The sequence below is a fragment of the Eschscholzia californica genome, unplaced genomic scaffold (assembly GCF_041429995.1).
Source record: "Eschscholzia californica isolate CP2 unplaced genomic scaffold, dmEscCali1.0.p SCAF_2, whole genome shotgun sequence".
NCBI lineage: Eukaryota > Viridiplantae > Streptophyta > Magnoliopsida > Ranunculales > Papaveraceae > Eschscholzia > Eschscholzia californica.
In genome coordinates, this window is record NW_028238309.1 from 27,919,761 (window position 1) to 27,931,073 (window position 11,313).

Below are 11,313 nucleotides of genomic sequence, written 5' to 3' on the forward strand. Positions count from 1 at the left end.
GTGGAGAGAGAGAGAGGTAAGGTGGAGAGAGAGAGATGAGGTGGAGAGAGAGAGAGGTGAGGATATTTTATTTTGAAATTAGGAAGGGTATTTACGCCATTTACATAAAAATAGGGGGCCATATTTGAATTTACGAAAAAAAAGGGGCCAAAAAGGAAGCTGGTCACAAAGTAGGGGCCATATAGGAATTAACTCTATTACTGTGAGAATAGGATAATAAAAAAAAAGCTTGCATCGCATGAAGGCTAGTTATAAGTTCAAAAGACTTCCCTTTTTTTACTTATACCCCATGTGACTAAGATAAAAATGTTCGCTTCACATGAAGTCCAACTATATAGTATTCAAAAGACTTCATTTTTTTACTTGTTTTCCATGTGGGACTAACATCAAAAATGCAAGACTCACATTAACAAGACAAATATAGTCTCACACTGAAAATTGTTTGAAATGGAAAGAGATTTGAACTTTATAATGTTCTTCAAGTTTTCAACTTATCATCAAAAGCTTATACGGGTTCCTTAACAAAAAAAAAAGCTCATATGGGCCTAAAACTTGAGCTTCTAGTTTGAAGTATATGTACGTGCTAGGCTATAGGAATCATTCCTAAGGGCACTACTCGGGTTACCTGAGTATTACCCGACCGAAATTCGACATGCCCGCTAGAATAATCGGGCTCGGGCGGGTAATGGCAGGTTAGAAGGGATGTTTTGCCCGCCCGAACCGTCGGAAAACTTTGGTGGTCGCCATGGATTGTTGCCAAAACCCGTCCGGACCGAATCTTATCCCGCGGGCAGCCTGCCCGTACCTATTCCCCCCCCCCCCCCCCCCCCCCCCCCCCCCATGAACCGCAGGCCAGACCTGGTTGCATTCGAGGCATGACTAGGCTGGAAGTCCTAAGATGATCTTGCAGACCTCCCGAATCTGGACTTAGGTGGTCGATCTCAGTGGCCTCAATGGTCATGTAGCCTTGAGACGAATTGACCCGTTGGGCTTTTGGTATTTTCTTGACTTATTGACGATAGTCAACTAGTGACCATTTTATGTATCATCACACTTCAGTTTTGTAACTTTCATTTTTTTACTGTAAGGAAAACCGACATGTGAACCTGCAACTTATTTATGTACTGGAGAGGACCCAAACTTTAATTCTCAAAAACCACGGGGTCTTTGGCCCGATCCCCTTTTTCTTTTGGTGTGTGTGTAAACTGAGTCACCCTTGGGGTGGTTAGCGTAAATAGGACTAAATTCGATTTTACGTTTCCTTTTTCCATGAGAAAATCAATTCATATTTGCTTGACCCAAATCTTCTTTTTTTCTCAATTTACTCCGACAGGACAGACCAACGGAGACCAACAACAACAACACACGAACTCCTTCGATACATCCCCTCCAACCAACAACTCAGATCTCTCCCTCTCTCTAAATTCTTTCTAACTCTAGATTTTAAGATCCAGTTAAGTCTTGAAGGAGATTAAAGATTCCGTCCTTCTCGATTGCTCAAGATCCTCTCTGTAGTCGCTGCACTTTCAGGTTATTCTATGATGTCTTTCATTTTCGAGTTGATTAGCTCTCTCCCTCTCTATCTATTCAATTATTCATCATTTTGAATTTGATTCGATCTATCAACGTATGAAATTGTCCGTTTTATGCTTTTTGATTTTTCTCTTCAGCTTGATATCGATTATTATACTGTTTTGCATTAGAAATAATGAAGCTTGATAGATTTGGGGTATTGGGGCTGATCTCAATACAGCATTCTAAAGGATCTTTGGGGTTTGGAAAGAAAATTGGTCTTTTTTTATTTATTTTATGAGTGGATTTGGGAGCTGTTTTTTGGTGATTATTGTAATAAATTTGGATAGAGCAGGGAAAATCTTTTGACATTTAGGTTAATCTTAGATAGCTGTGGAAGATTTTATTTGGTTCTAGATAAAATCTTATTGTTCTATCTTTGTTTGGTTTAGTTCTTCCTTAGATCTGTTTCACTTATTGAAATAAAGCTCAATATATATCTTGGTTGAGATTGATTTTTTTATTTTACTTGAATAGAGGTTTGCTGGTTTTGGGATCAATTTAAGAGTTTTATATTGTATTTTGGTTACAGAAATCACTGAATTCTGGATTTTGAATGATTTAAGGAACTTGGAGGTAATTGTTTCCTCTGGGGGTGTAACTAAATATGGCTCTTAGTTAGAGCAGAACAGGAGATGGTACAGAGTAAATTAGAGGGGGAAAAGGATGAAGATATTGAGGATATTGAAAATAAAAGTGATAGAACAATTTTTCGTAGGGAGCCTTCTTTCTCGGGTTGGTGTGACGAGGATGGTGTGATTCATTTAGACCATCCTTCCGAAAATGGTGATGCAAGTGTAGAAGAAGAGGCTGATTTTGAACTGCCTTTGCTTCAAATCGACGGGATAGAAAACAGATCATCTGAAGGGTTATCTCGGCAGTCTAGTAACTCTCATCATAGAATTATGCACGTGAGTGGAAGTCAAGACATGGATAAAACCTCTAATCATTTTGACGGAAATGGAAATGAATCGAAGTATGTGCCATTTGAAATTGACGATGACTCTAGGCCACAGTTGCCTGTTTCAGATTTTGATGTAGATGGATCCAGTTCAAGAGGACTGCAAAAAACAGCAATGGTTCCTCCTACCACTATTCCTATGGCAATCGTGCTTAAGACCTTGTTTTTTATACTTGTATGGTACACCTTCAGTACGTGTTTGACAATGTGAGTGTTCAATACTCAACAACAATTTTGCTACTTACTCAGTTCATTTATGTATTTTACTTTAGACGGACTAATAGCTTCATAATATTTTTTATTTGAATAGCTATAACAAAACATTGCTAGGAGAAAAGTTGGGAAAATTCCCTGCTCCCATGTTGATGAATACGATTCACTTTGGGATGCAAGCTGTTCTTTCCAAATCTATTACCTGGATTTGGTCCGAAAGGTTTCAGCCTAGTGTCAAAATGTCATGGAAGGATTACTTTTTTCGAGGTAATAAATCATCTTCATTAATTCTTCCAGTTTAGTTTGTTGGTTCAACTAGCTACATTTTACATAAACGCAAACCCTTGTCTGTTTCATTTGTTTTTTGGGCTACCACCTCACTTCCCCACGAAATCAAAGGCCTATTGTGGTTGCATGATGTTAAAACGATCTATTTCAAGAGCTGGACTTATTAGAGGGAGGAGTGTAAGGCTTCTCCTCAGTGAAACACGGGGATTGACAAACCCACACCCTCCATGGACTTCTACCTCTAATACCATGTAGAAATAACTTTCCTTTCATCGATGTTGCTTATTATATTGACACCTCTGACAACTAATGCTACAGATGGACTTTCCCTTTCACAGTTGTACCCACTGCTCTCGGAACTGCACTGGATATAAACCTGAGCAATGCCTCCCTTGTCTTCATATCTGTCACATTTGCAACCATGGTTGGTTTATTTTCCACATATATCTACATTATGTACCATCAATTTTGATCGAGTTTTGCTGTTATTTTTTAAACTAATAACACCCAAGCAGATTATGTTCTGCTCATGACATTTTATTGCTTATTGTTTCTGGTCTGCGTTTCTCTACTTGCAGTGTAAATCGGCATCTCCTATATTTCTACTTCTTTTTGCTTTCGCATTCAAGTGAGTTCCATTTGTCGTTATATATTACATGTTTTAGCAACCCTATGTGAATGTCGCCTCAGATATATATATATATATATATATATATATATATATCTTTTTCTTGAACAAGTGAAAGAATTAGTATATTTTTAATGAATGTACATCAATTGGTCCTAATCAGAACCAAAATCTAATTAACATTTATCTCTTTTTCCTCATTATTCTAATGTATGAATGTTAATGTCAATATAGCTAGTCTTTATTACTTCCTGTTGATTATTTAAAAGTTATTTAATGATCTTAAACCATTTTAAGAACCAAAACAATGTATTTCTGACTGAAGTTAATTACTCCATAATATTCTAATACACTATATTGAATGGCCAAGTCATCCTTTTAAAGATAGTTAAGCATGATTGTGTACTCAAACAAGTAATGATGAATAATCAATATAATGTCCACCTCAAGTAGGAATGTTTAAGTTTTATCTGAATTTTAGCCATCACCAGTAGTTATAACTTGAATAGTTAGCTTTAGATTCTTCCAGATTTCACGCTAGCTAGAGTTTTTGAAAACTTTATGGTCATGTGAACACATGTTTATTATGGTGTTCCACTAGGTTACATCAGCAATCCTAGTATGACTCACGTAGCAACCAAGATAAAACAGATAAGAATACTTGTTTCTACTCTAATCTACGAAATTTTGGGTAGGCATGTCACTTTAGGCACGTCTGATGCTTATTCATTAAATGTCAATACCATGAAGTTAAATATGATAACCTGAGAGGTTTCTTCTGCGGATAATTTCATAGTAGTTGCTTCTATCTCAGTTATGATTATTAATGCGAATATGGATTCCTTGGTTAATTAAAATAAAAGATTGCTGTGTTTGACAACATCAACTGATGCTTATTTCCTAGTTACATTGCAACTTACTGCCCTTATATTCTTTACTGACGAGGCTGAATGTGCTTATTTGCTATTCTAACGGGATCTAGTTTTCAAAAAGTAAGGTTGTGTTTAGTTTTTCCTGTTGATAATTTTGAGATACTGGGGTACCTTAGCTTCCTATGATGCAGAATTTTTGAGCCATCCCTATTTAGAATTTACAAACAAACAAACAATTTTCACTTTTTAACGCTTTTACTTTTTCTTCTTTTGGTAGATTGGAGAGCCCGAGCATTAGGCTTCTTGGGATCATATTGGTCATCTCTGTTGGAATTTTGTTAACAGGTACGATCGTGTGAAGATTACGGAGTCTTACCTAATAAATCATTTGAATTCATTTGAACATTGTAGAATACTAGAACTTGTGTTTCTTCAAAAATTTAAATGAAATACCACATGTTTCGCTACACATATGAACAATTTACTACTGAAGAGAGTTTGAAAAAGCAAGTGTACCACAATTTTATAAGATAATCTATCGATGGCATAAATGCACCAAGTAGGTATCCTAAATCCCAATATGCAGATACGAAGACAGGGGAGTGAAGGGCAACATGGTTTGGGATTTGGATTAAATTCTTTTTTTTGGAGAAGAGATTTGGATTAAATTCAATGCAGCAAATTCAATCGGTGGAATACAAATTTAACAAGCACACCTCTTTAAGCTTAGATTGCTGGAGTACAAGCCGAACAGAATCCTCTATTTTTTCTTCTGTTTGTGTAGGAATCTGAGATGGTTGTAGTTGAGCTTTACGAACCATGCAATTGATCATTACTGGGAAAAGGATAAATTCATTAATTGAATAAACATCGCTTTTGTGATACTTGTTGGATGTTAACTTCATATCTGAATAAGTTTTTCTTAGACTTCACAAGCTTGTTGATATCTAAACCCTATGATTCTTGACTGATATTAATTTGTGTGTCAGTTGCAAAGGAAACGGAGTTTGAATTTTGGGGCTTCATTTTAGTTATGCTTGCGGCTGTCATGTCTGGTTTTCGCTGGTCCATGACTCAGATTCTGTTGCAGGTCCGACTAATCTTCCTCCCATTTCCAATCCATGATTTATTTTACTCTTTCTATTTGGAGTTATTTGATTGCTTCTTAATTCCTAATCCTCTCGTTATTTATCATGTTCTGTACTTTTTGGTCTAACTTATTTTGGATGGAGAATCTGACATTACCTTTTCTGTTTCTATTCAATGATCCTCGTACTGACGTGAAGAAAGAGACCTATGGTAAGCAATCTAGTTTGTTTTTTCGGTTTCAGTTAGAAGAAGCCCAAAGTGATAAACACCTGTAACTTCATGTGAACAAATACATATCAATGTGTCTTGACTACCGGTTGTCGCAAATAGAGTGTCTTAAGGTGGTTCTTTGAGAAATTTAACAAGGTTCTTCTATTTGGATATTTCCAGGATTAAAGAATCCACTCACTCTGATGAGCTATGTGACACCAGTGATGACTTTGGCAACTGCTTTACTCTCTCTTGTTATGGATCCATGGGATGAATTCAGAAGCAATGTGTACTTTAATAATCCATTTCATGTCTTTCGAACTGCGCTGTTAATGCTTGTTGGTGGAACCCTAGCCTTCTTTATGGTATATAATCCATTTGAAGTTAACTTTTAAGCAAGTACCCATTATTTTTAGGGTTGCCAATTATCTTGTTTCTATAAGCGGGACCATGGGCTTTGTCACAAAGATGCGGCTAGGCTATCTTATTGCTTTTTCAGTGTCTGTAACTTACCTTGAATCAATACTTAGCAGAAATGCAGAATAGCTATTCTCTCTCAAATTCATCTTTGGACTTTTATTTGTAGGTTTTAACAGAATACATTCTTGTCTCGGCAACCAGTGCAGTAACAGTAACAATTGCAGGAGTTGTCAAGGAAGCTGTCACTATTTTGGTATGGTTTATCTTACCTTTTTCTAATGGGTATCTTGAACTATCTTTTCGTTTCTCTACTTATTACTTATTATACACGTTATTTCTTAGTTCTTTAAAGCTTTGTATCTAAACCCCTTTCTAAAGTATATGCTCTGCCTTGATTTTGTATAACTTTTGCCATAACCGATCAAATCTTCAGTCATAAATCCAATTTCTGTTAATTGTTCTGTAATTTTATTTTATTTTTCATGTATCTGACGACAGAAAGGGGACCTATTTTTGGTTAGGATAACATCAAATTTCTTATATTTTACTCAAAACCTATAGCTCCGTTTTTCTAGATCAACCCGTGTCCTGAATTTTCTAATTATTGCTTCAACAAGGGATGCTATGTCAACTTGTCTTTGAGGTTTTCGAGTTTATGGCGCTTTTCGAATTATAGTAGAAACTGAACTTTATATTATTTTTATATCTAACAATTTTCAGGTAGCAGTGTTTTACTTCCATGATCAATTTACCTGGTTAAAAGGAGTTGGGCTTTTAATAATTATGGTTGGTGTTAGTTTATTTAACTGGTACAAGTAAGTAATCGACCCTTAAACTTCTTCAGTAAAAATGATTTCTTGTTCTGACCATGTCCTCAAGTTTGCTCAAAATTATGCATTAGTTATTCATCAAAGGAAAGATGTCAGTATGTGAACCGAGTTTTCTTACTTGTGTTATAATCTCCGTAGATATCAAAAGCTACAAGAACGCCATAATACGGATAACAAGGAAACAGGGTCATCAGCCAACAATGTACCTGCAAAATATGTTATCCTTGAGGAGATGGATGATCAAGACAATGATACTTGAGACTTCTTGTTATTGTTCGAGACCGAATGTTATCAAGGTGAGTTTATCTTTAAATGTACCCCTTTTCTTCTATGTTCTGATAATGGTACTGCTATTTTAACCCTAATTGACCCCCTACTTGATCACCTGGGATCATCCCGCCATTCATTACAAACTATTCATTGATATGCGAATATTGAAGCTCAAGAAATATTGAGATCAAGGGTGTGATGATCCTAAATGGTCAACACCTAAGAAGGAAGTTAATTAGGGAGTCCATAATCTATTTTCGTTTTCACATTGAAGTGTTAGAGATAAAATTTGTCCAACAAACCGATATAAACCTTGTCTTGAGCTAGACCTACACGTAGTAAGCCTGACTCTTTTCCTGCTCCACCTAAACAAAGGGTACTCTTATAATCAAGCATTTATAATAATATCAAGGTCGTCTCCACTCGATGCCAATTGGTTTTGAGTTGGATGTCCACAAACTTAACCGAAGAGATGGAGGTAGTTTCGAAACCTCCTCAACAGTTGTAAGTGAAAACCTATGGCCCTGATATAAAGCTATTCTAGAACGAAAATCTAAGAAAGTTCCAACAACAACTCAACTAAGCTTGATTTCCGTCTTTTGTTTTCTTAATCAAATTTCAGATTGCCATGGATTCTTTCAAAGGAAACATTTCTCAATGTCATACGCACAGGGAAAGGTTGTGATAGAATCTTCAACCACCCTACCGATTCGAAAGGGCCATTTTTTGTTCCATTAAGTTGTTTAGTTATACCAACAATATTTTTTATATTAGGAACAGGAGAGGCTAAGGGTCAGAAGGAGCCAACAACAACTGCTTCATGGCACCCGAAAGCTCTGAATTTTATCAACCCATTTAATATGGAAAAGTTGTTTCAGCACAGATCGATTGATTCAATAACCCAAACTGAAAATATGTTTTATATATTTTTTTTTTTATCGATGTCATTAAATATAATCGTCATTGTTTGATTTACTGTTGGTTCTACTTTCATCTTGTTCTGGTTCTTATAATCGATCAATTTTAATGATGTCTTTGAAGTCAGATTTGATTATTTTTTTTCTTCATTAAGTATTACAGAGGATTCCCGTAGTGTTCATTTTTTTTTTGACAGATGCTAGATGAAGCTGCATAATTGCTTCACAAAGCTATTTGTTAGAGACAATAGTTTTTTTATTTAAATTGCTAAACAACACTATAAGTTGGTTTATTGGTTTTATCTAGCAAATATTTTGTTGAATCTTGAATTGCTAAGTACAACTATATATTACTTAACAAAAAAAAAAGTACAACTATATATTGACTCTACAAAATTATTTATTTGTTAAATTATTAAATAAAAATCAAATTTGTTTTATTGGTGTTATCTAGCAAACATCATATTGAGAATCTCAAAAAAAAAACATTACTACAAATTAAACCCGAAAAATAAGAAATATTAAATATAAAATATGATAGGTGGATTAGCCACACCCGATCCATAGAGCAATCGATTGACCCACACAGAAAACTTAGCTTGACTAGGCCATGGTAGTTAGGATTATAGAGGATACATTGTGATTTTGTAAATAGACTAGTTTTTGTATTTATTTTCAATAAAATCAAATCAAGTAATTCAATTCAGTTTAATTCATTCTTCTTTGTCTGTGCAAGTTATAGTTTCTTTTATCATTCGGAAACTAAAGTATTTTTTAATTTCCAACATTTGATATCCGAGCTAGGAATATTTTATAATTACTAACAGAATTGCAAAATGAACGGGTCAATACAACCTCAGCTTCCGCGATTTTGTGGGAAAATTTTTGATCAATGATGTATCCAAATGAAAGCATTATTTGGCTCTCTTTCTCTCAGGTCCAAAAAGATTGTTTGAGAGAGAACAGAAAGAAGGATAAGAAGGCATTTTTCTTTCTCAATCAGGTTGTTGATGAGATTGTCTTCGAGAAAATCTCAAGAGCTGAAACAGCTAAGAAGTGTGAGATTTGTTGCAAAGATCCTACAAGGGTGATGAGAAGGTAAAAAATGTAATGTTTTAGACTTTTCGAGGTGAATTTGAATCTCTTAATACGATTACCCCTGAAAATATTTTTGATTATTTTTCTAGAGTTAAATCTATTGTTAATAAATTGCGGGTTATTGGTGAACAGTAACTGATCTACGTGTTATTGAGAAAATCATGAGATCATTAACATGTCGTTTTGACTATGTTGTCGCTGCAATTGAGGAAGGAAATTATCTCTCAACTATGTCAGTTGAAGGTTTGATGAGTTCATTATGTTCTCATGAACAGAGGATGGTCTACAGAATAAGTTCTTCAAAGCAAAGTGACTTTGTTTGGAAAAAGTGATTCTAGTGGTGAAACATCTACCGACAAAGGTGAAGAAAGTCATGGTAAAGAACGCAAAAAAATTGGAAGATATGACAAATCTAAAGTTAAATGTTTTCATTTCAAAAAATTAGGACATTATAAGTCAGAATGTAGAGTTTCCAAGAAATATTCAGAGGACGCTAACTTTCCAAAAAATAATCATCTAAATCTTCATCCATTCTGCAAGCTACTAAAAGAGATGAAGATGGAGTTTGAGATTGTCCTGTTAAAGAAAATCATCAAATAAAAATTGATATTGATGATGAGACAGTAGCTTCAGAATCTCAAGTAATGAGATTACACCTATTTCTCTGAATATTCATGATAATTTAAATCCAGAATTATGTCCCAGTTCAACTTGTACTCAAGTTATGTCGTCAAGGTTTGATGACTACATTGTAAGCCATGATAATAATGGGTCTAACGAGGATTTTGCAAGTTTTGTATCTTTTGCAGATTGTAATCACACCGATCCTATCACTTTTAAAGAAGCAGTAAAAAGTGTGGGGTGGATTTCAGCTATGGATGATGAAATTCATTCAATTGAAAAATGTGATACTTGGGAGTTAAATTATCTTCCTGTAGGAAAGAAGACAATTGGGTTGAAACAGTCTTTCAAAATCAAGTACAAACCAGATGATGGTCAAGTAGACAAATTAGTTGTGAAAGTACAATAAAAAACTAGATTGATATCAAGTTTTAAATTGAAGAACAAATGGTTAATATTTTATTAACCATTGAAGGTCCATTCATCTTTCAAGTTGAAGATTATGATAGACGTTATGTCGTTTGAGTTTAAGGGAGGGTGTTAAATTTTATATAAACTCAATTTTAATGAGAAGATTAATTTTATTATTTAAGTAATTAGAGAGTTAAAATAGTGGGAAGTTATTTTCTTTACTTTATTAATGGATAAGTTAGTGGGTTAATGAATAAGTTAGTGGGATCATGTTGATAGTGGTCATAGTTAGTGGGTAGATATTGGGTTTATAAATAGACCAGATTTTGTATTTATTTTGAATCAAGTCAAGTAATTCAATTCATTTTTATTCCTTCTTCATTCTTCTTTGTCTGTGCAAGTTATAGTTTCTTTTATCATTCGGAAATTAAAGTATTTTTTAATTTCCACTAGAGTCACAGAGATTTCTATACTCTAACTCTACTTTTACCTCCCTCTATATATCTTTACCTTCTCTCACTAGAATATAATTTGGCATCATGTTATGTGATTAACTAAGTTTGCCGTTTTCTAGGACTATTGGGTTAATTTTTGTTTTCCATAAAAACAAGTGGATGGCTTGTGATGATAGAAATGCAAAACGATGTATTTGCATTTATGTTGAAAAACTCATGAACTAGAACAACCTGAGTTTAATTATTATGAAATTTTGTTTTTAGGATTTCTAATCGATAGTTTCTTGGGTTTTATCTTCTTCATGTAGAATGAAGATGTTCCGATTGAAAGTCTAGAAGGCACGGAGGATGATATTAGTAGAGACTATGACGCCACTCATAATATTATAAGTATTGATATGGCACAAGAATTTTTAACTAATAAGGTTAGTCTTCTTCATCCATTTTATCCTTAAAAG

General features: G+C 34.5%; 1 protein-coding gene across 2 annotated transcripts; it reads left to right on the top strand.

Annotated features, from left to right (window-relative positions):
- The first annotated feature begins 689 nt into the window (after positions 1-689).
- LOC147557223 (Nucleotide/sugar transporter family protein) lies at positions 690-8,379 on the top strand. 2 transcript variants are annotated; one of them, XM_086658195.1, is made up of 13 exons: positions 690-1,530; positions 2,105-2,740; positions 2,844-3,013; positions 3,373-3,458; positions 3,613-3,662; positions 4,812-4,879; positions 5,524-5,624; positions 5,821-5,833; positions 6,014-6,198; positions 6,420-6,506; positions 6,974-7,068; positions 7,222-7,379; positions 7,976-8,379. In XM_086658195.1, the coding sequence occupies exons 2-12, from the start codon at positions 2,208-2,210 to the stop codon at positions 7,340-7,342; spliced, it is 1,509 nt and encodes a 502-aa protein (XP_086514321.1). In that variant the 5' UTR covers positions 690-1,530; positions 2,105-2,207; the 3' UTR covers positions 7,343-7,379; positions 7,976-8,379. The 2 variants fall into 2 exon arrangements, with proteins under 2 accessions (XP_086514321.1, XP_086514322.1); XM_086658196.1 differs by having other exon boundaries at positions 1,292-1,530; positions 2,139-2,740.
- The last annotated feature ends 2,934 nt before the right edge of the window (positions 8,380-11,313 follow it).

Coding starts and splice junctions, on each gene's coding strand:
- LOC147557223 (XM_086658195.1), top strand. CDS start 2,208: ATGGTACAGAGTAAATTAGAGGGGGAAAAGGATGAAGATATTGAGGAT. Junction 3,459..3,612: donor CTGTCACATTTGCAACCATG/GTTGGTTTATTT, acceptor CTCTACTTGCAG/TGTAAATCGGCATCTCCTAT. Junction 4,880..5,523: donor TGTTGGAATTTTGTTAACAG/GTACGATCGTGT, acceptor TTTGTGTGTCAG/TTGCAAAGGAAACGGAGTTT.